We start from the raw sequence: 25706 nt of genomic DNA, 5'->3' as shown, positions 1-25706 counted from the left end.
TATTTGTTCTTCTAAGTGAGATGACATCTTCTGGATTTTCTTCCTCGGGTAACAGCTCACTGATTGAAGATTTGAGTGTAACCTCTATTGCAGGTTCAACTTGGTCAGTTGCTGTCTCTATTGCAGAGTCCTGAAGATTCATGCTTTCATCTTCCATCGAGGTGAGGTGTACAGGTTCTGGACTTTCTACAGGAAGAGATAAGTTGTCAATAGTTTGAGTCATGTTTAGTTGAGGTTCAAAGTCTTATGACAGGAGCAAGGTGTCTTTCTTAAGTGTAGCAGAATGAGTTGTCTGCAGAGGAACATCTGGGGTGTTGGTACTGTCACCCAGATCAACATAGACATGCTCAACAGTTCTCTGTGGAATCCAAATAGGTTGATCATCATCATCATCATTATCATGAAGGCTTTGTTCACTATCATGTTTTTGTCGAGTTCTTGGTCTGCAAGGAGATGGAGATGTACTTGGTTCATCCTGTGTAGGGGAAAGGAAACCACAACATAAAAGAAGATCTTTATGCAGTGTACGTGTTGGGCTATCCTTGTCTTCTGGCTTTACAGTGTAGAACTGGAAGGTCTCCATTCCGGCTAACAACAATGTAAACATCAGGGTCCCGTTTATCACCTAGCTTGTTTGCCACGAATTCTGACGTTGCGAACCAGCACTCTATCCCCAGGTGTCAATTGGGATGCAGTAATTTTCCGATCAAATCGAGTCTTGTTCTTTTAGAACTATTTCTGGATGCGAGTTTATAGCTTTCTTCCAACCTTTCCTTCAGCTTTGCAACATACTCATGATGAGTTTGACGTTTCTTGGGACCTATAGGTAATCTAAAAGCTAGATCTATGGGCAGGCGAGGGGTACGCCCAAACATCAGCTCATAGGGTGTGTAACCTGTAACTTCATTACGTGTACAATTGTAACATGTACTAGGGTTTTGACATATTCACGCCACGTTGCCTTCTGTTTGTTTTCCAGGGTAAGGAGAGTCCTGTTAAACCGTTCAACAGGATTTCCCCGTGGATGATAGGGAGTAGTTCTGCTTTTCCTGATACCAGTCATTTCACACAACTCTTTTATTAACTTTGATACAAAATCTGGACCTTGGTCTGTGTGTAGACGTTCTGGAATGCCAAAATAAACAATGAAGTTGTCCCATAAGCACTTTGCTACTGTTTTCGCTTTTTTATTAGCAGTGGGGATGGCAACTGCAAACTTTGTGAAATGGTCTGTTATCACAAGGATATCTTTTGTGTTCTTTGTATCAGGCTCTAGACTGAGGAAATCCATACAGTTCTAGAGGATGAGATACTTGAATATTTACTAGTGGGGCGGCTTTCTCTGGGGTAGACTTTCGCCGTACACAGCGCTCACAGGTTTCAATTTTGCGTTTCACATCATCTGCCATTTTTGGCCAATAGAATCGATTTCTGACAAGATCCAGAGTTCTGTCAATGCCCATGTGACCCATGTCATTATGTAAGCTTTTAAGTACAGCAGATCGAAGTTCTTGAGGTAAAACAAGTTGATGTAACACTTGACATTCATTTTTCCTACTTCTGAAAAGTAGGCCATCTCTGAGTTCTAATTTGTTTAACTCACGAAGAAAAAGTGGTAGTTCTGGCAGTTCTCTCCTCACTGTGGGGGGAACACTCTTTCCGGTTTCCAGCTGGTAGATTATTTCTCGAATACTATTGTCTGCGCGCTGTTTTTCCATGAGATCAGAGTGAGACCAGGATGGAATGACAGGTAAGCCACTATTATACTCATTAGAGTAGCAGTTCGGGATTGCGTCTGCGGAGAGAGATAAAGATTCAATCCGTGGATGGTCAACATGATCAGGACAGGGATGGAAGGATGTTTTGACCAGTTGGCTTGTGCATATTGCGTCAATTATTTCTGAGGAGAGTTCTGTGAGGTTGTCGCCTTTAAGATGTTGCTGCGTGAACCAGTTTATGCGATGTTGTTCTTTCTCTGACTGTTGGTCATTTAGCATGACTTCTTGGGGCTTTCGAGAGAGTGCATCTGCATCAACGTTTTGTTTACCAGCACGATAGTGTAAATCAAATGAATAATTTGATAAAGCAGCTAACCATCTGTAACTAGTAGCATCCAATTTTGCAGTGGTAAGGACATAGGTAAGAGGGTTGCTCTCAGTGATAACTGTGAACTTAGCACCATATAAATAATCATTAAACTTTTCAGTGACACTCCATTTGAGAGCAAGGAACTCCAATTTATGGGCTGGATACTTTGATTCACTTTGTGAAAGACCACGACTAGCAAAAGCAATGGCTCTCAGAACACCTTCTTGTTCTTGGAAAGGGCAGCTCCGAGACCAGTGGCACTTGCATCAGTGTGCAAGAGGTATGGCTGGTGTGGATTAGCGAACCCAAGAACAGGAGCAGTAGTAAGTTTGTATATGAGAGTTTCAAAAGCCTTTTGACACTCTTCGGTCCATCTGTCACTAAAGGAATGTTTAGGATCAAAATATTGATTTTTGTCTTTGATAGTGACATTTTTTTGACATGGTGGGTATCCTCTAGTAAGTTGATTTAGCAGTTTAGCTATATCTGCAAAGGTTTTAATAAATCTGCGATAATAGCCTGAAAACCCAAGGAAAGTTCATAGTTCTTTTAAATTTTTAGGGATCGACCAGGTTTTTAAAGCTTCGATTTTCGCAGGATCTGTCTCTACACCCTTTTCTGAAACAATGTGTCCCAATATCGCACAGATTTTTGGAAGAATTTAAATTTTTCAGCGGACAACTTTAGTCCGTACTCTTTTAACAGATTGAGAACTTTCAGCAGCCTAGTTTCGTGTTCTTCCAGTGTACTGGAAAAAATAATAAGGTCGTCTAAAAACACGAGAACTTCCTTGAAGTTTAATCTCCCATGCATTTCTCCATTAACCTCTGGAACGTACTTGGAGCGTTTGTTACTCCCTGCGGTATCCTATGAAATTCCCAGAACCCAAGCGGTGTGACAAAAACAGGTTTGGCTTCGTCCTGCTCATCCATCTCAATTTGGTAGTACCCGGATTTCAGGTCAAGTACGGAGAACCATTTAGAACCAGAGAGAGTAGAAAGTTTCTTCAAGGTTAGGCAAAGCGTAAGCATCTTTAACAGTTTGCAGGTTAAGGTTTCGGTAATCAATACAGTCGTATATCATTGTTTCTTTTTCTCATGATAACTATTGGGGAAAAAAAGGGAGATTGAGATTCACGAATTACACAGGCTTCTAGCAACTGGTTAAGATGTTGCGGACGGCTTCAAGATCTTGTGGATGAATGGGACGTGCTCTCTGTTTGAAAGGAGTGGGGTCATGTAGTTTAATTTGATGTTTGATTTTATCGGTGCAGCCGGAATCAAGGTCATTCTGGGAAAAAACTTCTGGCATAAGTGTCAATTTAGTAGTTATTCTGTCTTTCCACTCTTGGGAAATTGGAGAATTACCAAAGTTAAACTTTTCAGAAGATGGTTCTTCAGTTACAGTTGACTTGGCTCTTTGTTTAGGAACTATACCATGAACAGCACCAATATTAGCAATAACACTCAAAGGGGGGAATAGAGACGTCGGCCTGTGACGTGATAGTCACCGTGACAGGAACTTTGTAAGGCGTATGCAACAGAATATTTATTAGGCAACACTCAACATGAAGACCTGCAGGTAAAGAAACATTTCCAGGGTGCTCAATAATTGCATATTTATTAGTAATAGGACTGTTAACCCTAACTGAACCTTGAAGTACAACAGAATGATGAGCAGGGATTTGAATTATATCTTTTTCAACTGTTCTCACTGTTCCAATAATTCCGTCTGATTTTTGGCGATGTCTAAGCTCAAGCGTTTTAAGTAGTACTTTATAACCATATTGTTGGGGTTTGTAATTATCACAGAGTTGCTCATACAAAATGTCTAGAGTGTTTGTCCCTATCAAAACAGGAGAAGGTATTTCAAAGTAAACATCTGGCACAGTAAGAGCTAAGGTAGCTATTTCCGCTTCCTTCCCTACTAAATCAGCTGGGAATTTTACCATTAACTCAACATAACCTAAGTAAGGAACCGATTGTCCTGCTGCCCCTTCAATCTGAAGATTATTTAAAGGTTTGACGGGTTGACTTGAAAGGTAGCGATTATAAAAAGAAACTGGAATAGTAGTGACTTGAGACCCTGTATCCAAAAGACAGTGGCAGTCAAAGCCGGCTATATTAACTGCAGCAGTACATTTGGAACCTACAAGACCTTTGGGTATTACGGCAGGTGTAGTTTGGAGAGCCATCTTTTTAAGGTTAACCTTTTGTTTACCCGAGATGGTCTTAGGACATTTTATGTTTGTGCCAGTCCCTGTTTGTCCTGCAACAGGAACTGATTTTAGTTTAAATGCCTTTTAACTGCTGGGGGTTTAAGGGGTAATTTCTGACATCTTTCACTGAATTTTTTCCTTTTTTCTGCCACTAACGCAGGATTCGGTGCACGTACGCACTGGGGTTTGATATGCCCATCCTCTCCACAGCGGTAACAGTAACCGGGTTTTGGGAGAAGATTCTCTGCTGGGGTTGATCTCAGAGGAATAGACTGTGGTAAAGATTTTGGATTTTGTCGAGTTAAGGTTGCCAATTGGTTTTGTAGTTCAGCCATTTGTTTGGTTAAAGTAGTTATTGCAGCACACAGCCCAGATTCATTATGATAACTAGCAGATTGAACGTTCGTCAACACCTTTTGTCTGGGGATGCCAAGATGTTGCTTCATTCGTTGAGTCTTTGCTTCATTACGACTTTCTTCAGTTCGTAAGAGTAGTAATAGTTCTGCAAACGATGGGGGATTGGATTTTCTTTGCTTTAGCTGTAGATCTGCAATTAACGAATTGTCCCAACAGCTCCTACAAAAGTGATTGAGGAGGAGTTTATCCACATCTTTTGAGAGTACGGCCCCACATTTTACAGCTAGGTTAAGAGAAACATGGAGTCGTTGAAGGAATGCTGAAGGTTTCTCACTGGGATCTTGAGAAGTGTCCATAAACTTTGCATAAAGCTCATCTCCATCCTGAACTGCGCCATAAGCAGAATCGAGTTGTTGCAGGTAGATATGAGGTGATGTATCCACACTTGGATGCTTGACCACATCCGCTGCTGGTGGAAGTAGACTGTCAAGAATTTTTCTGGGTCGTTGAAGGTCTGAAATTGCAGGATCTTTCATGATTAATTCAACAGTAGTGCGCCAGGTGTCATAATCTGCTTCATGTGGGGGGCGGGGTATTTTTCCTGAAAATACTCTAAGTCGTTGTGATGGGAGCATATGCATTGAAATTTCTTCATTTTTAACAATGTGTTCCACTACATACCGCTGCACTTCTGGTGGATTCAGTTGAATGGGTGTGAATCGGTTGGGCTTGGTTTCAGTTGCCGATGGTGGTAATGGGGTGGCGTCAGATGTATGGTCAGGTGAAATCTTGATGTCAGGATGCTCAGTAGTCCTGACTGATTCACTAATTTCGGGCATCATTTCTTGAAGTACTTCAGCAAAGCTTTTACCACTCAACTTAGCTAGATGTTTCAATTCTGCTAAGTAGGACTGAGTTTTTTCTTTGCCTAAGGTTTGAGAATAAATACTAGAAAGTGAAGAAACTACAAAAGTATATTTTCCTTCCTCACTATGGGTGTACGGCAAAATCTTTTGCAACTCCACAAGCGCATCCCCGGATTGAAATTCAATGACTACATTTTGATCATATTCGGACGACGGCTAAATTATTGACAGGATTCTATTAATGGATCCGTATTGTTTAATAAAATCAATAACCTCTTCACCATCCTCTGCTTCTGTTTCTGTAATACCACTGATCACAACAGCATTTGGTATCTTAACACCAAGTTTATCAAAAACATCCATTATTGATTTACGTAACAAACTTCATTTACATTAAATACAAATTTTTAATTTTCTGCACATCAAACCAACTCCTAGCTAGCTCACCATAATATGTAGCCAAATATACCTTTACTGTTGGTTATTAGGATTTGGGCTGAGATTAGTCCTAGGTTCAAGTGTGAGTTGGGAATTATTACTATGATGTGCAGAAAATAGACGGACCATTTGCTGTTTATAAAAATAAGTACCATGGATTTATTAAATAACAAAAAACAATAATAATAACCAAAATTAGTCTCAAAACAGACTAGAGTTCACCCGCTGGGATTTAGTTCAGTTCAGTAAGGCGTCACAGCCTGGGGAAAAAAATAGTTCCACTGAAAGAAAAATGAAGCTGGTCTTACCACCCTGGTAGGACTGAAGTTCGTGAGGTGGGTTCCTGGGTAAGAGGATTGGTACTTGTAGGTGGTCCTACCACCCTGGTAGACCTGTAGTTCACCGTCTTCTAAGTCATCTCCGTGGGTAGTTCACCATCTTTAGATCCGTGGGGGTTTAAAAAACCTGTCCTATACAAAATAAGGCCACATTTAAAAGGTTTTCTTTTTGTCTCTGTGCACAGTCAAATTCCAAAGGTGCATCAATTATTAAGGTACACCACATCAAAACATCTAAATATAAATTATGAGCAGTTAATGCACGGCTTATCATTAACCTGCTATAAAATATTACATTCATATTAAAATGTTTCAGAGTTCATTACATTAATCAGAAACAGAAGAGGAGGAAAAGTTTCACGAAGCTGTAGTGATTACGTCACTGTGAGCACTCACAGAATCTCAGTCTGAATCGCTTATACGAAGGTTGTCCGTTCTGCTGCCGATCGCGCCTTTCGTCAGGTGCCAGGCACAAACGCTGGTCTGCACTGTTAGTATAGTGCTCTCTGCTGAGCACCGGGTGCGCGTGCTAGTGTTCGTATGCTGCGTTTCAGCTGCTGCTTGATTGCTTCCCGCATTCAAGCCTCCCCCTCACGTACCTCATGCTTCCTGTTTATACTGCAATACTAGTCTGTGATTGGCAGGCGTACATGCGTGTGGATGAGTGACGTCATGTAGTCTATTAGTAATAGTGCGTTGAAATAATATTGTATATAAATAACTTGAGTAGATGTTATAATAAATTCACTTCTACTAAATAATATATTTAAATAATATAAATATAATCAATTTCTTTATGACGTGGGTTACATGTTGTTATACGTTGAAACACCCAAAGTTCCATAATTCACCTTTTAGGCAGTATTACAACATTGTTTTTAAATTAAATGTTTATATTTTGACCATTCCGCAATCAACTAAAATACAAACTTTTTAAATATATTCTGTGGCACGCATGTAGTTTGCTGGCTGGTGATCTTCTATGTTACTTTAAAGCCCTGAATATATATAAGCATTGTTTAACAAAGGAGCATTTTAATGAATTTGTGTAATTTGGGGTTATTAATACTATGGCTCAGCTGATTTTTATTTTTTTTTTTCAGCAAAAAATAGTCAATTAAATTTGAACATTTTTGTGTATGTTAGTGGTGTTTTGCTGTCTTTTTTTTTTTCTGATATATCCAATTTAAAATAAAAAATATTGAGCTAAATGTAACCTGTTAAAGGGGACATATCATGGTTTTAAATCCTTTCTTTCTAGATATAAATCATACAGTTGTGGTCTATATAAAGCGGAACTGCAATGCTTGGGTCTGAATTCCTCATTATTATAGCTCCACAGGCCCCTTTTCTGATGTGCTTCTGAGAGCAACTCGTTTTGGTGCGGTCTCAAATGAGACTCCATACCCCGCCCCCTCTTCAGGTGACACTCGGTTCAACGCCACCCTGCTCGGCCATTTTTGTAGTTTGATAGAAGAGATACGGCTATGTAGCAGCACATAAACTTTTTATTCACACGTTATTTACAAAATGTCAACAACAGAAGTCTTGTCCATCCAGCCTTACATGTTTGAGCCAGAGTCTGACCCGGTGGAGCGAGATGAAAATGAAGATGATGAACCTGCAGAACCCTAACAAGTGAGCTAACACAACCACCAAGCTAACGCTAGCGCCAAGCTAATGTCACAAAATGCATTTTAATTGTCTTTTCAAAGACAAAAACGGCAAAATGAAATGACTAATGAAAACTTTAGACTTAAATTAAATCACGTAGGCCATATCATCAAGGATCTAAAACAAGCACACAGCGCTAACATATGAAGTCTCAAGACGATGCAACTGCTAATGCTAACAAAACAATGACAGGGACGTCTTATCACACTTTTTAGCGTTATTTACAGCTTACCGAAGTGCTCTGTTTGTCGTCTCCAAAGATAGAAGGAATTGAACCCTCAATCAGACAAAGTCTTTCTGTAAATCCTTCTTTGTACTGGCGGAAGTTGATGAAGCGGTCATCCTTGAAGTGCTTCGAGCACATAAAAATGACCTTACCCACAGATGTGGTACATTTCTATAAAAAAGAAAACTCAACCAGGCACTTTGAAAATTTTCTGATGCTGGGAGATGGTGTAATGAAGCGTGTGGGTTACTACATCCAACAACCCAACATTTTGACTTATCCTCTCGTAACTTCGGCATCGTTGAGCTTGGACTACAAAATAAAAACGAGAAATAAAAATGGCGGATTGCTCGAATTGTTGGACCTGGAGTTGATGTACTAATTTGGCAGTTCCGCTGCAAATACTGTGATGTAATAGTTCAAAAAACGTAATAGAGCATAGAAAAATCGAAACAGATTGAAAAATATGAGCAAAACAGAATATAAAGATATCTACGGAGCTCCTGAAGAGACTAATTTGATTTTTTTCTGTACTTCTAAGCACTCTAAATATACAACAAAATGCATTTAAGGGCTAAAAAAGTGGATTTAGCATGATATGTCCCCTTTAACAACCCATTGAACACCTGTTGTCCTCAGCCCAGTTTTTCTTTTTTTTTTATTATCAAAAACCTGTAAAATTACTGTAAATTGAGAACCACAAAAACAGTGAAAAATTATATTTTAAAAACCTTCTTGGCCTTTTCCTTTTCATTGACGGTCCTTGCTCCAGGAGTTTTCGTTGACATGACGAGACTGGACGAAAACGTTAGTAGGTAGCCTGACAGACAAAATGCACAACTTTTCCACCTATTGTGCGAGGAATCTGTCTGTCAAAAGCAAAAAAATATCAGCAATACCTTGTTGGGTCACATCCACCACTAGTCACACATACAGGCGATTTAGTTAATTAAATCATAAATGGAGCGTGATGGCAGCTTCAACAAAGGGGCTTGGGGGTCAGAAGTGACTAATGGGTCTATGTTTTTACCACTCATGAGCAGCAGCCTTATGGTGGTCAAGACGCACAGGGAGGTTGATTCTCCAGGGCTGAAGTTACTGTCATTCACTTCAGGGTTAACCTCCTTCACTTTAGCAGCAGCGTTGGAAAGCAGCAGAAATGCTGCAGCCTTTATTGCATTAAAGGGGACATATCATGCTAAATCCACTTTTTTAGCCCTTAAATGCATTTTGATGTATATTTAGATTGTTTAGAAGCACAGAAAAGTTCAAATTAATCTCTTCAGGTGCTCCGTTGATATCTTTATATTCTGTTTTGGTCATATTTTTCAATCTGTTTCGATTTTTCGATTCTCTATTACGTTTTTTGAACAATAACGTCAGCGGAACTGCCAAATTAGGACATCGACTCCAGGCCCAACACTTCGAGCAATCCGCCATTTTTATTTCTCGCTTTTATTTTATAGTCCAAGCTCCAGGATGCAGAAGTTACGAGAGGAGAAATCAAAATGTTTGGTTGTTGGATGTAGTAACCCACATGCTTCATTACAACGTCTCCCAGCATCAGAACCTTTTCAAAGTGCCTGGTTGAGTTTTATTTTTCACGGAAATGTACCCACATCTGTGGGTAAGGTCATTTTTGTGTGCGCACAGCACTTCAAGGATGACTGCTTCAGCAACCTCCGCCAGTATAAAGAAGGATTTGCCGAAAGACTTTGTCTGATTGAGGGTTCAATTCCTTCTATCTTTGGAGGCGACGAACAGAGCACTTCCGTAAGCTGTAAATAACGCTAAAAAGTGTGATGATAAGACGTCCCTGTCATTGTTTTGTTAGCATTAGCAGTTGCACCGTCTTAATATGTTAGCGCTGTGTGCTCGTTTTAGATCTTTGATGATATGGCCTACGTGGTTTAATTTAAGTCTAAAGTTTTCATTAGTCATTTCATTTTGCCGTTTTTGTCTCCGAAAATACTGTATTAAAATGCATTTCGTGACGTTAGCTTGGCGCTAGCGTTAGCTCGGTGCTTGTGTTAGCTCACTTGTTAGGGTTCTGCAGGTTCATCATCTTCATTTTCATCTCGCTCTGCCGGGTCAGACTCTGGCTCAAACATGTAAAGCTGGATGGACAAGTATTCCGTTGTTGACATTGTGTAAATAACGTGTGAATAAACTTTTTCTGCGCCGCTACATAGCCGTATCCAGGGATTAAAGTTTTCCGTCAGGGTGACGGAATTCCGTCAAATTAAAATTATGAGACGGAAAAATTATTATTGTAATGACGAGCCTCCAGCCGTAATCCAAGTTTTGTAGTCTTTAATGACGTACGTTGAAACCCGACTACTGTGGGCCGTAGTCGACGCCAACAAACAACAGAGCGCAGGTACCGTCTTACTTCCTCCAAACTCACCCCCGACTCTCCCCAGCCTCCCAGCCAATCACCACTTAGAACTCCCGTAAACAAAGATACACATTGGTAGGGAAAGCTGTACGTAATGATGGTGCATTCAAAGCCATGGGACATCTCAACATTAGTGAATCATTGAATACACAACAAGTAGAACAACATAAACATAGGACCCAGTCCGTTACATTATTATTATTATTACAACAATATTATTATTACGATTACACTGCATAAGAAGAGGAAGAAGACTCTTCTTCCTCTTCTTATGCGGTGTAATCGTTATTATTGTCCGGCCGGAAACGACGCTCAGTGAAGGACGGTCAAATCGGGAGAATGGTGGCCCCGGGAGATTTTCGGGAGGTACACTGAAATTCGGGAGTCTCCCGGGAAAATCGGGAGGGTTGGCAAGTATGTATGGATATGGTTGGGCCATGGATAAAGATCAGTTTATAAGGTAAGTTAAAAAATGTTCTGCTTTTCATGTTGGCATTTTGTCGTTCTGCAGTAAGCTAGCCGAGGCTAGCGGCAGTATAACCAGTTGAATGTATAATCTTCAGTGTAGCAGTAGACATTTCGCTATTCTACCTTATGGTTTACGGTAGATTATTGCGGGGCGCGTTTCTCTTTGTTGTTTGGATTCAGCATGCTTAGTTCGTAAAACCTTCCCAGGTAACTTGACTGAGCCTAATGACAGCATGGAGTCGTTGTTTGCTGAAGAGGGTACTGACACTGGTCAAATTGACGGGAAGATAAAAAACAAATGGAGATGGGCTTGGTTAGACGAAGCGGGGGATGATGGAAAGCTGTTTCGCACATTGACATTGTCAGGTGTGTGTATGTGCGTTATTTGTCATAAAAAAAATCCCGTATGGCGGCAATGGCAAGAAAGTGTTAGCACGCCATGCTGCAGATGCTAAACACAAGGCTGCTGTTCGAGCGCTGAAACATACCTCCTCTCTGCCTGGTGCCGTTACAGTAACAGCCGAGGCCCCCATTTCCATGGCTGATCGTGTGTGCAACCAAAAAGTGCGCATATGTGCTTTCATAGCTGAACACGATCTTTCGTTTACTCTAGCCCAGCCCCTAGTAAAACTAGTTACTGCCATGGCCGAGGATCGAAGTGCTCTTCAGTGGCCCCTGCTGCCTCCTCCAGGGCCCCTGGGCCTTCCACTGCCTCTACTTCCAATAGAAAGTCAAGCCAAAAAAAACGAGGGTCAGGTGTAGCCATGCTTGAGACATTTGGCTTTGTGGCTAAAAAGAAAAAGTGACTTCTGAAGTTTTGCCATGTTTGCAGCTGTTTGGGGTCCAAAATAAAATGTTTACTGTAGTCTGTTTTTGTGAGGTTTAAATAAAATCCTATGTGGACAATTATTTCTTAAATAAACTAGGTAAAACCTTTCTTGAAATTATTGAAACCTAAATGGTTTGACCATATTCTTAAGGGTTTTTTTGAGACCAATTTAAATTAGTACGATAAAACTATGATGATTGTTGATTGTCATTCTGTTTTATAGGTGTGTGCAGGTGCCTATGTGGCAGCCGCTTGAGTCGGAAAAGCACTTTGGATGTAGTGGGCTACTGTTAAATCACTATATAATGCATACCATGTGTGTTGGGCTTGCCAATTTCGTTTCAGTCAAATCATTTTTTTTCACTTTAATCCCTGCGTATCTCTTCTATCAAACTACAAAAATGGCCGAGCAGGGTGGAGTTGAACCTGGAGAGGGGGCGGGGTATGAAGTGTCTCATTTGCATTTAGAGACCGCACCAAAACGAGTTGCTCTTAGAAGCACATCAGAAAAGGGGTAGAAAAGGGCTCTGGGGAGCTATAATAATGAGGAATTCAGACCCAAGCATTGCAGTTCCGCTTTACATAGACCACAACTGTATGATTTATATCTAAAAAGGAAGGATTTAAAACCATGATATGTCCCCTTTAACTGTTACATGCTAAACATTTGCAGCTAAACTAAAGTAACACTTTTCCTCTTATCACTCAGACAACTCTCCTCCTGCTACATTCCCTCTCGGCTGTACCACTCCCTCTCTTTTGCTCGACCACTCGCACACACGCACACATGTGGCTCATTCTCTTAAAGCCTTAAAGGAGCCACACACAAACTTTAAATACAACCTATAAACATGCATTCCGCTTTCAAACATTTATTGACCTAAATGTTTAAAGACTAATACTTAAAGAAAATATGATAATAATGATAATAAAAAAACTACAATTAAACTAAAACCTATTTGAGTTTTTGTTACTAAAACTGATCAGATTTTAGAATTACTAAAACAAAGCATTTTTGTCCATAAGACTAAGACTCAAACTAAAAAGGATGCCATAAACAACACTGAGTACATCCAAAGGTTTTTTTCTCTGCTAAATTACAGCATTTGCTAGTCAGGCTCATGTCAGCACTACAGATGCACTGAATAATAATTCAGAGCAGAAGTATGCTCCGCTAACACTCCATCCCCCTCCCTCCCAGTGCGCATACACACAATTTGAGTAGCTGTGCTGCTTTCTGTGTTAGCTGCCTCTCGTAGGCTCAGTGCAGATGTCCGTCTGTTCTCTGTAAAACTCAATCAGTTCTGAGTGTGGAAGCACTGAGAGATGTTTAAGGAAACGGCGCATGTATTTTCTTCTGTAATTAACCCGCTGCTCCGCTCCAGAGCAGCTCACGGTGCTGTTAACACAACTCTCACGTGACCCCTTCAGTCCGTGATTTTCTTAAAGGGCCAGGTCCTGAATAGGGTTGTGCACCGAGAACCGGTTCCAAATAGGATCCAGAACCGTTACGAGGATGTTTGCATTTTGATTCTTTTTTTTTCGATTCCTAAATGCCCGCACTAGTTTGTTTCCGTGGCTTTTTCTGTTTGTTTATGCGGGGTTTGTATAAGATGCTTTCAGAACGCGACTGCTATGTGTTTGTGTGTGTGTGTGTTTGCGTGCGTGTCTGGCTATGGTTTCAGTTTGTACTACGGAGCGGAATGGAGATATGAACGAATCACCGGTAAAACACCGGAGAACAACCACCAGGAATAAATAATTGCTCCTTGGTAAAGATGGTAGCTCTAACAACTGGTAAAATGATAAACTGGTGATATTACAGCCAGTAATGTGCCTGCCAGTCGATGAAGCCTGTTCCATTTACTAAGGTCCGTGTGTGTTTAATAAGTCCATGTGTGTCCCTGTGAAAATCTGCATGTTTATGCCTGTAACACATAGCACCACACATGAGAACTGTTTTCACCTTTATTTTGATTGTAGTTTTGAATCAGCAGCTCAACAACACAAGGTTTCAGTTTGGACCGCGAAGCAGAAGAGAGATAATGGATGTGGCAGGTGCCTGGCTACGCCTGTGGGGCGGGGAGTCCCGCCGTGCTCCGTGTGGCCGGCATGGTTCGGGGGTGCCGCGGGGCGGGTCTCCGGCTGTCCTGCTTGGCGCGTCCCTTGGGCCCGTCTGCGCCATCTACCCTCTCCGGTGGCTCACCATGTGGAGGGGCCGGGCTCATACCAGACAGGCCTCCTACATGGACACTTCACCTAACTCACTCCCAGCTAGTCTGGCTCACCCACTTGGTGCACCACACAGGGAAAAAAAAGAAGAGAGATAGAAACTAATCACCAGTAAAAAGCCCAGTAAAACTCTGGAAAACAGTCACCAGGAATAAAAACGTTTCTCCCTGGTAAAGACAGTAGCTCTAATAACTGGTAAAATGATAAACTGATGATATTACAGCCTGTGAATGCAGTACGGGAAGCATTTACTCCGCCTTCGGGTCCTCGTGCCAGCCGGCCGGTGAAGCCTGTTCCATTTACCGTGGTTATTGTGTGTTAAGTCCGTGTGAAAGTCTGCATATTTATGCCTCCGTCCATCCACTCTTTTCATTATTACCATATCTTTTAAGGCTCTTATTACATAGTGTCGACTGTAGTCCGGGCCGCCACCATCTTGGATTATGTCATCACCAGCAGAATGACCCAAATAATTGTAAAGAGTTCTAATATTAGTCTATTTTCTTTTTAAAGTGGTGTTTTTTTTGTGGCTTTAGACTCCAATTACATTTATGTATATAAATTATTTGTTCCCTACAATATAAACAGGTTCACAATATAAGTATTTTTATAGTTTCTGTTTCCACTGTATCCAGAATAATAATAATCTTTCTCAATAAGAACTGTTGATTGATTTGTCACATGACTGCTCCAGGGTTTGTTTGAGTTTGTTTTATTTAGTTTCACATCTACCTGGGCTGTAGCTCTTTGTTTTTTTAGACTGCTGACAACTTGTTTGTAGTTTTATTTCAGCAAGTTTCACTTTTACAGGTACAGTTGGGGACCTTTGTAATTGAATATCCTAGTTACAGTACAGCAACCAAATTAAACTATCAACTAAGTGAATTAATAAAAATGGCCTGTGTAAAGGCTTTTTCAAATTTAAAAAATTCTCCTGTGAAATCTGTGACTTGTTGACCGGCACAACTCAAAGAATCGGAATAGAGAATAGTTTAGAACAGGAATCGAAATTGACAATCGGAATCAGAATCGTTAAAATCCAAACAATGACCAACCTTAGTCCTGAATGTGGTTTATTAACACTTCAGAATTTAACCACATATTTCAGCCTTAATGAAAGAAAAAGTCAAAAGTGGCACAAAATGTTGATATCGTGCAACAAGTGATTAAATGAAATGGTCTTTGTGGCATTTTTCTCCATGACCAATTATTGTTTTTCTTGTGAAACTGTATTGAAAAATAATAAAATGGAGTTTATATTTCCAATCGCAATTTTGAGGAAAAATATTGAGATATGAATATTGGTCCATATCATCCAGGCCTTTTGTAACCAAAGCAGTAATGTTTCATCTTGTAAAGGATATGATTGTGCAAACTCTGGGAAATGAGGGGTTCGAAAGACTGCTTAAAGTAGGATTTTATTAACATGAGTGTGTTACCTCAAAACCAAATCTGATATGCTGCCTTTTTATGTAGCAAGTGTTGGCACACCACTTTTGTTAAATAAAGTAAAATGTAATGTTAATTGTACTTGGAACCAGTTTGATAAATTGCTTATATAAGCTTTTTTAAATGTTTTGAAAAGTACCCTGACTTAAATGATCTTTTATCTCTTTTTTTCCCCATTTAGGGCGATTATTTCAAGCAGGTGAATTGGCTTGTTTTACTGGTAAAACCTGAAAATAGTCAAAGTGATCTGAATGAAAAAATTGTGATCTTGATTTTACAAAGAAAAAAATGATATGAAATTTTGTTCATATCGCCCACCCCTAGCCTGAATCAAGCGGGTGAAGCTGGGGGCATGGTAACTATTTTTTAATGAATGTTAAAAATTTATTTTTCTCAGATTCAAATGCCAAAGAAAAGCCAAAACAAGAGGCGGGGCGGTGATGAAGAAGCTGTCCCTCCTAAATGGTCAAAGGATGCACACACGGATGAAGCATCCAGTCTGTGTTTCCAGAGCCCTAAGGACCTGTTTGAAAGTCTAATTCAGCCTCTGAAATCTGAGCAGTTCTTCTCAGAGTTCTGGGAAAAGAAACCCCTCCATCTACAGAGGTTTGGTTCAGACGGCCCCTCCTTCTATCACACTTTATTCCAGCTGTCGGACCTTGAGAGTCTATGTTCGGAGGGTTTAGAGTACTACAGGGATGTTAACCTTGTTCGCTGTGTAAATGGCAAGAAAAAAGTTCTCAACAAGAAGGGGAAAGTTAAGCATGGAGCTCTCACTACAAACCTGATTCGAAATAAGGCTTCCATTCAGTTTCATCAGCCACAAAGGTTTAAGGTAAGCTCTGACTTTTTATATGGAAAACATGTTGCTGTTAATTTAAAGAGAAACTAAACTCCAAACCCACTTTTTGTTGTATGTATGTGCTATATACATTATAGAACTGTGTGTACATGCATTAGTGGTTCCAAGAGTAACGCCCATAATCAAGGCAATTTTTTAAGGCAGTGGCTATTCGTACGGTTGCCGTATCAATATACCCATATTCTATTTGTACGCAGTGCCCCTATTTGGCCAGTTTAGGTCACGTGACTAAGACTAAACCTTACCCTAAACCTAACCCTAAAAATTGTTGCATTATCTAAACGTAACCCTAAGACGCTATATACTTGTACTTCGGTAACCGTACTAATAGCACCAGGGGTTGTCCGTACTGCAACCATACAAATGGCACTTTCTTTTTTAAATTTCCCCTCTTGTGGCAGGTCAGTAGAAAGCAGGGCTTTAGTTACTCTTGAAAGAGTAACTGAACCCTGCTTATGCGCTGTTTTTTTTTTTTTTTTTTTATGGAACTCCAAATGCAAGATGCTTTTCTGAAGTTCATGTCACATGACTGTTAACAATTTCATCTTTTGTGAGTAAAGACTCCTATTTTTTGGAAGAAACACCTTTGATTCGTCGGTCTATGCGGCCTACACTTTATCTTTATTTGTGTTGTAAAAAAGTCAGTTATCATCCCCAGCAAATTCAAGACTTTATTACAGACAGACATTTACCTTCTGCCCCCACTGTACATGTCAGGACTCGCATTCCACGTATTTTAAGTATGTGAAGGTTTGTCATTTACTCATTCAGTGCCAGCCATTTTCAGATTTTCTATCCCCCTCAGCGCCAGCCGTTTTTGAGCATTTTGACTGATTTTAAAGACCCACAGAATATTTTCTACTATGACTATCTGAAATCTGACAAATTCTGAAAGATTGAAGCCTCTACTTTTATGAAAAAAAAAAAATTGTTTCTGGCTCGTTTCGTTCTTTTGTAATAAGCAGTTGAATAGAGCGAGTTTTACACAAATCTTCAGTTTCAGAGCAAAAAGCTGAGAAAACAGCCTTTTGGCTTTAGTGACAACTCTAACATCTGAACATTGTTTCCTTATATAAAACAAAAAAAAAACAAAACACTGAGACAGGGCTTTTGATGGCAGAATTATTATTATTTTTCTATCCATGTCAGAGTTGAATGGATTTCTTACTGTATTTTGGCATTCCAACTTTCTCTCCCGTCATTCTGTACACACGCAACTTCCTCTTCCTCCTGGACATGCAGTGTCACTGCTTGCCCCGTTTTTTTATTGTTTTATCTCACCATCGTCACATTATCCATGAGTTCCACACATGCTCTGGTCGAGTGTACGCTGCTGGGAATGTCAACTCTCATACGTAGTGCCATTTTCTGTCTCGTAAACTCCTTTCCTCTCTCCCTCTGAGCTCTGCTGAGCATGGATGATCTCTCATTCAAAAGTGCGCTGCTACCTCCTACATGTCGCCTATTATTTTGCTATCTGGCTCACAGGCTGGGGGTATTTTGTACCTCCTCCCGACATGCAGGGATGACCCATTTAGCCCGGTTAGTTGATGGTTTTATCTCACAATCACAACATTATCAATAATCTACACAGGTCCACACATGTTCTCTGTTAGTATGTGGAGCTGTGAGCTGCTGGATACATCACAATATCACTCTGTAGCACTCTAATCGCACTCGTTCCTGCTTCTTTCCTCCTTTGCTGGATAGCTTCAGTGGCTAATTTCTCATCTAAAGGTGTACTGCTGCCATCTTAAGGGCACAATTGGTCACTAAAACACCCCACAGCTTAGATATTGATGAGGGACCTCCGCCAGGGTGTTTTCTAGTAATCCCCGTGAAAAAACGCAAATGACGAGTTATCTCGTCAATAGCATTAAACGTTTGGATTTGAAATGACGAGTTATCTCGTCAATGGCACTGAGTGAGTTAAAGGGTACCTGTAGTGGAAATGTATATAACAAATGTGTTCTTTTTAAAGAAAAATAAACACACAAAGGATTTTTAGAACGATACCTTGGGGTATAAACTATGGGGAGCCACCATTTTCGTCGTGGTATGATGCGCTTTCATTGATTCCTGTTAGCTGCTTGGCAATAGTGTGTTTCGTTGGTCTACAATTGTTGCTATAACAACAATAGAAAAACCATGCAGAAACATTTATTTTGCGTCTTTAAGCCAAATAATGATGCTAAGTCAGAGTTAGCCAGACGTAGAACTGGCACTGGTCTGATGCCAACATCTCGAACCAAATCTGCGACATTTACAAAATGTCCCAAAATGCCAATTTACAAGTAATAGTTGTGGAGATGGGTGACAGAATCCCTCTCTGTCCCCTTGGACTGCCACATCCCATTGGCCCCCTCACTCTGTTTGCCTGAAAACCTATTTATTATGCCACTACCACCAGAAAGAAAGTACCTACTTGTAGCCCTAAACTATCGCCACAAACCTATACTCATAAACTGGAAATCAAAGGCGAATATTTATATCCCACAATGGAAAACCGTATTATCAGACTAAATCTCCAACACATTTGTGACAATAGACACCTCACAATTCAAAACCACACTCATACACTTTCTATTGAATCAACATGTTGGCATGTTCCTCAAATGTTCCATGACATAATTTAAAACTATTATTACGATCTTACCAATTTGTTTTACTTACCCACACACCTACACACACAGTGTAAATTTGTTAATATTCACCTTTCACCTATCATCTTATTGTAAGTAAATAAAAAAAAAAAAATCTAGAAAAAAATCAGTTGGCCAGACGTTGGCTCTGTAATATCGGTATAAGATACACACTAACATTTCCATTCAGACAAAATACAGTGGTAAGCCTGATCGCTTCAAGCCTAACTGCTGGCTAAGCTAATGGGCATGAAGCCAAAGTTTTGTCTGAAATCAGATGCGGTCCGACAGAATTCCTTCAAAGAAAGTCTCAATGCGGCATATTTTTTCACTTCCAACACCACTCATCTGTTTCTGCTGGTAACAACAGCTCTGTCCGTCAGTTGCTGAGAAAGGTGATGTTTAATCCTCTCGTAGCATAGAACCTGGATGCTGCACGTCTGTGTGATCGACGGGGGGGAGCAGATACAAAATCCAGTTAGCAAACATTCAACTGTGAGCCAGATAGCATAATAATAATTTTGCTATCAAAAGCCTTGTCTCAGTGATATTTTTTTTTTTTAATTTTTTAGAAAGAAACCAATGTTCAGATGTTATAGTTTTCAATAAAGGAAAAAATTGCTTTCGTCACTGACAGATTTTTTTTTTTTTTGTAGAAAAAGCCGGTTTTCTCAGCTTTTTGCTCTGAAACTGGCAATATGTGTAAAACTTGCTCTATTCACCTGCTGATTACTGTAGAACTAAACAAGCTACATACATTTTTTTTATGAAAGTAAAGACTATTTTTTCATAATCTGGTGTCAGATTTCAGATTGTAGTAGTACAAAATATTCTGTGGATCTTTAAAAGTCAGTCAAAATGCTCTAAAACAGCTGGCACTGAGGGGGGTAGAAATTCTGAAAATGGCTGGCACTGAATTGAGTTAAACACATTTTTGTCATTTCCATACATTTCCACTACAGGTACCCTTAAAGGTGACCTAGGAAAAGGTTTTGTCCAAAATAGTTACAACTGTACTCCAAATATATATAGTAACAATTATATTTTTCTGATGCAGCTAATCTTTTAGGTGGCATACAGTGCTGCTTTCATTACAAAGCATCATACAATAAGCTTTAAAAATCAGATTATTTGTTCAAGTGAAAGACTGAATAAATCTAGTGTTTTGAATGAAAAACCTCTGCTTACCCTGGTTTGTTTTTTATTGTCTTTGTTTTAAAGCTTTATTTAAAAGATATGCATGTTAGAAACTGAATTTAACCCATTGTGTATTTTGCCAGGACGAGTTGTGGAAGATTCAGGAGAAACTGGAGTGTTTCTTTGGAGCTTTGGTTGGCTCAAATATCTACATAACCCCAGAGGACTCTCAGGCTCTTCCAGCTCATTATGATGATGTTGAGGTAAGGTTATAGAGTTACAAAGTAGAATAAGAAGTCCTCATCCTATGCTCTAAAAATCACATTAGTCCCTCCAAGGGCAAACAATCCATCTATAAGTCCTACAATATACGACTTCATATTTATAAAGTTTCTTCCTAATTGGAATGCTTTCATATTTTTGACCAACTCGTTGTATGTATTCAATTTGTGACCATAAAATACAATTTATGCGAGATGAAGTCTACATTAATTTAAACCTTGATTGAGCACTATAAAACATCCAATAACTTGGAAATAACAAAAGGAATTTGTCCAAAAAAAAGGAAACATGTATTTACAAATGCTGTACAGATGATATAGAATAAACTTAACAAATTGTTCCTTGTTTTGGGACATTGTTTGCAACAAATGATGGTGTAAAACCACCTCCCTTGCTGTATTAAGCATTTCCTCAGTATAACATACAAATTCTTCACCAAAAACACATCGGGCCTTAGAATTACTGAGTTCTATTTTTATGAAATGGCTCTAGCGAGTTATTTGCTCTGTACTTGGATGAAGACGAGGCTGGCCAAGAGAGTCCAGCTGCAGACCTCCACGCTCAGCTCCTGCTCCCTGAGCTCCTGTGCGCTGAGCTCCGGAAGTGACATCTGGAAATGAAGAAAAACAATACAAAATAAAACGATAGCATAGCTAAGCTAGGCAATTCCGGAAGGTTTCTCTGCATTTTATTACCTTTGTTAACTGGATTCCTCAACAGTAATACATTGAAAAAACAAAGTGTAATGCACCTCATCAACAACATATACAGTGGGGCAAAAAAGTATTTAGTCAGCCACCAATTGTGCAAGTATTCCCACTATAATTTTCATCATCAGGTATACAAAATGAGAAGAAAAATCCAGAAAATCACATTGTAGGATATTTATTGAATTTATTTGCAAAATATGGTGGAAAATAAGTATTTTATCAATAACAAGTTCATTTCAATACTTTGTAATGTACCCTTTGTTGGCAATGACAGCGGTCAAACGTTTTCTGTAAATCTTAAAAAGATTTTCACACACTGTTGCTGGTATTTTGGCCCATTCCTCCATGCAGATCTCCTCTAGAGCAGTGACTTTGAACTTTCAGATATGGAGACTGGCTAGGCTACTCCAGGACCTTGAAATGCTTCTTACGAAGCCACTCCTTCGTTGCCCGGGCAGTGTGTTTGGATCATTGTCGTGCTGAAAGACCCAGCCATGTTAAATCTTCAATGCCCTTGCTGATAGGGATGAAACGATTCACTCGACTCCCAATATGATTCGATTCACGATACTGGGTTCACGAGACGATTCTCTCACGATTTATTTTACAAAATGGGACTGTAATAATAATAATAACAATAATAATGCATCAATTTTATATAGCGCTTTATCATAGACACTCAAAGACGCTTTACAGAATTAAGGCATTTTTCTTTCACTCCACACTTAGTGGTGCTAAACTACTATTGTAGCCACAGCTGCCCTGGGGCAGACTGACAGAAGCGAGGCTGCCATAGTGCGCCATCGGACCCTCCGACCACCACCAACACTCACTCACACACTACGTTCATACTAGGCAATGTAGCTGAAGTGCCTTGCCCAAGGACACAATGACAGATACCACTGGAGCGACTGCCACCCCACTGTAGACAAATTATGATATAATATAAAATATTCAATTTTTTTTTTTCGGGAAAATACTGTACTATTTTCCTTTTATTTTTCATTGTCAAAAAAATCCCTTGATAAACTATTCAAAACAATGCAATTGAAATAATTAAAAGTGAGGGACGTGTGTGTGCGTGTGGAGCAAATATCTCCCCGACGCGGTGCAAGTTTGACCTGAAACTTGGTCAACGGGTTCCAAATACCCCAAGTGTGTGTATCTGTTATTTTGGAGTAATTTGGTCATTTCAAAATGTTTATTTTAATATTATTTCATTTCTGGACGGCCCCTATTCAACTTTTGACCTCAGGGTGTGAGGGGGCGCTAGCGCGCCCTCTATATCTATCGCCAGTTCCGGGTTCATTACGTTTGTTAGGGTTATAAAAAAAAAAAGTTCAATATTAAAAACGTTTTTGTACCGCTAAAAGTCATTTAAGTTAATATTTCATGGTTATTTAATATTATTCCTGTGATTCCAAACTTACTTTAAATCTCAGGTCACAGACTTCAGTTCCTCCTTCATCTCCATGATTGTGGACGGTGGCTGTGCTGATGGTCGTTAGCCGACCTTATCGCAAACATTCTGATTCCTCAGACAGAGGAATGTAACGTTTTTGTGAGCGGATGGGTCCCCTATGATTATTGTTTGTTCTGCGCAGTCGGGAGTGTTTCTTCTTATATTCTTCTATGTGCTAAGAAAGATGCTAGCAGCTACAATGTAAACAAACACACACACACACAGCTGATGCGCATGCGTGCGTGTACTACACCGGATGAACATGGTGAACGCACACAGCCGTTGAGAGAGAGTTGCGACTTTGGTGTTGCAAAATGTTTATTTTTCGTGGTACTTTCGGGTCTCTCTCTCTCTTTTCTAAACACACTCACACAGTATTATATTATCTCTATCTAATCGTACTACTGCTGTATTTTTGTTATTGCTATTCTTATATTATTATTTTGTTGTATTCTCTTATCTTATAGTTACTGATATTCTCATTGTATTATTATTATTATTATTATTATTATTAATAATAATAATAATATTGCATTACCTTATTATTTTTTGTTATTGTTTTTATTGTATTATAGCTACTGGATTTTCATTATATTATTTTGTTGTTGTTATTATATAATTTTACAACTATTGTATTAAAGTTAATGCTATTCTTATAATTACCATTGTATTCTTTTTTATTATTAATATATATTTTCATTATAGTTACTGGCGTTCTCATTGTATTATTAGCATTGCTATATTATCATTATATTACCTTATAATTATTTAATATTGTTTATTATTAACATTGTTTTTAGTGCATCATTATATTATTTTGTTATTGCAATTATTACCATTAATATCATTACAACATTACTTTTATTACTATTACTACTTTCACTATTAATATTATATCCCTATCAACATATTTGTTATTATCAGGGCTCTACACAAACTTATCCAGTCACACCAGACTGGTGTGACAAACTTTCTCTGTTAGTCGAGGGGGTGTAAAGCATAGACATAGGCATGCTGATGAATAGTTGACTTAACTGGCATACCGTACTTACCGTGTCTCTCTTAACAACCTGCTATGTGCAAGAAGTGCGCGCGCGCATGTGTGATAGATAAAGCACGGAGGAGATGACTGGCGCACGCACACACACACACACACACAGTATTTATAATAAAAATATACTAAATGAGTAAAATAAAACTTAAAAACTAAACAATATTTATACAAAAAGTACACAAAATGACAACAGAAATGCATAAAAATATACAAAAAGGCTCCAAAAACACACAAAATTACTCCAAAATACATACATTACAGAAAATACACCAAACAACAAAAATATGAAAAATATTTATACAAAAAGTCCCACATGAATGCATACTTCCGCTGGCGCTGGTCACCCAGTGGTTGGTTGGCATGCAGTTATTCTAGCAGTGAAGAAGAGATGCTATGTTAGCAGACAGAGCTAATAGAAAAACGTGACTTTTACAGATATTCACTTAATATTACAGATATTCTTTCGGTGCTAAAGGGGTAAGGAATCATTTATGAATGTTTAAGAGTAGAAGGCGTCCAGAAAGAGAGTAGTCGGAGATTCTGCCCTCCGCTTCTGGACAAGAGAAGGATAGATAGCGCCCTCTGCTGTTTAAAAAAAGTACTACGATTCAATTTTCAGAGAACAGTGATACCTATGAAACGATTTTTAACTGCCTTACAATTAATCGTTACATCCCTACTTGCTGATGGAAGGAGCCTTTCACTTAAAATCTCAATAGCCCCATTCATTCTTTTCTTTACACGGATCAGTCATCCTGGTCCCTTTGCAGAGAAACAGCCTCAAAGCATGATGTTACCACCCCAATGCTTTACATTAGGTATGGTGTTCTTTTTCCTTCAAACTTGACGAATTGAGTTTTCACCAAAAAGTTCTATTTTGGTTTCATCTGACCATATGACATTCGGCCAATCCTTTTCTGGATCATCCAAATGCTCTCTAGCAAACTTCAGACGGGCCCGGACATGTACTGGTTTAAGCAGGGGGACACGTCTATGCACTGCAAGATTTGAGTCCCTGGCGGCATAGTGTGTTACTGATGGTAGCCTTTATTACTTTGGTCCCAGCTTTCTGCAGGTCATTTACTAGATCCCCCCCGTGTGGTTCTGGGATTTTTGCTCGCCGTTCTTGTGATCATTTTGACCCCACGGGGTGAGATCTTGTGTGGAGCCAGATCGAGGGAGATTATCAGTGGCCTTGTATGTCTTCCATTTTCTAATAATTGCTCCCACAGTTGATTTCTTCACACCAAGCTGCTTGCCTATTGCAGATTCAGTCTTCGTAGCCTGGTGCAGTTCTACAATTTTGTTTCTGATGTCCTTTGACAGCTCTTTGGTCTTGGCCATAGTGGAGTTTGGAGTGTGACTGTTTGAGGTTGTGGACAGGTGTCTTTTATACTGATAATGAGTTCAAACAAGTGCCATTAATACGGGTAACAAGTGGAGGACAGAGGAGCCTCTTTTCTCATTTTGTCTCTCATAGTTGAGGTATACCTATGATGAAAATTACAGAACTCATCTTTTTAAGTGGGAGAACTTGCACAATTGGTGGTTGACTAAATACTTTTTTGGCCCACTGTAAATGAATCAGCATTTCCGTGAATGATTTCGATTGTTTTGATTTCCTCTAAAGACACAATCGTTTTATTTGTGCTGCAGTCCTGTCACAACCTCTTTGTTTTAACTTTAATTTTAAGTACAACACATGAAGGCAAAATATTTCATTAAGTCAGTTTTATGTGTCACAGTTATGTATAGTATCATTATTTTTTTGTGATTAAAGTGATTCTTATAGTCCAGAGATAATTGTTTTATGAAACGATATCAAACGTTAAATACTTGGTTTTACGTTAGACAGACAATTTGTTAATGTTTTATGTATTCTCTCGTTTTAAAAAAAAAATTGCAATTTTAAGGTTTTACTAGGATGGTATCTCGTGTGGTCATAATTTATGCACATCTGCATTAAAACTACATTA

General features: G+C 39.2%; 1 protein-coding gene across 6 annotated transcripts in view; it reads left to right on the top strand.

Moving 5' to 3' along the window:
* riox2 (ribosomal oxygenase 2) overlaps nt 1–25706 on the top strand; it is a 73456-nt gene that overhangs the window by 7339 nt on the left and 40411 nt on the right. For 4 of the 6 annotated variants that reach the window (XM_028466870.1, XM_028466871.1, XM_028466872.1 and 1 more), the window contains exons 2-4: nt 15763–15780; nt 15979–16416; nt 20366–20485. In XM_028466870.1, the coding sequence (XP_028322671.1) occupies nt 15985–16416; nt 20366–20485 (552 nt within the window). In that variant the 5' untranslated portion in view covers nt 15763–15780; nt 15979–15984. The remainder of the gene's footprint in view (nt 1–15762; nt 15781–15978; nt 16417–20365; nt 20486–25706) is intronic. The other 2 variants (XM_028466868.1, XM_028466869.1) reach the window with 1 other exon arrangement.

The sequence above is a fragment of the Gouania willdenowi genome, chromosome 14, assembly GCF_900634775.1.
Source record: "Gouania willdenowi chromosome 14, fGouWil2.1, whole genome shotgun sequence".
Classification (NCBI taxonomy): domain Eukaryota; kingdom Metazoa; phylum Chordata; class Actinopteri; order Blenniiformes; family Gobiesocidae; genus Gouania; species Gouania willdenowi.
Note: the sequence above shows the minus strand (reverse complement) of the source record. Positions and strands in the feature narration are given on the sequence as shown.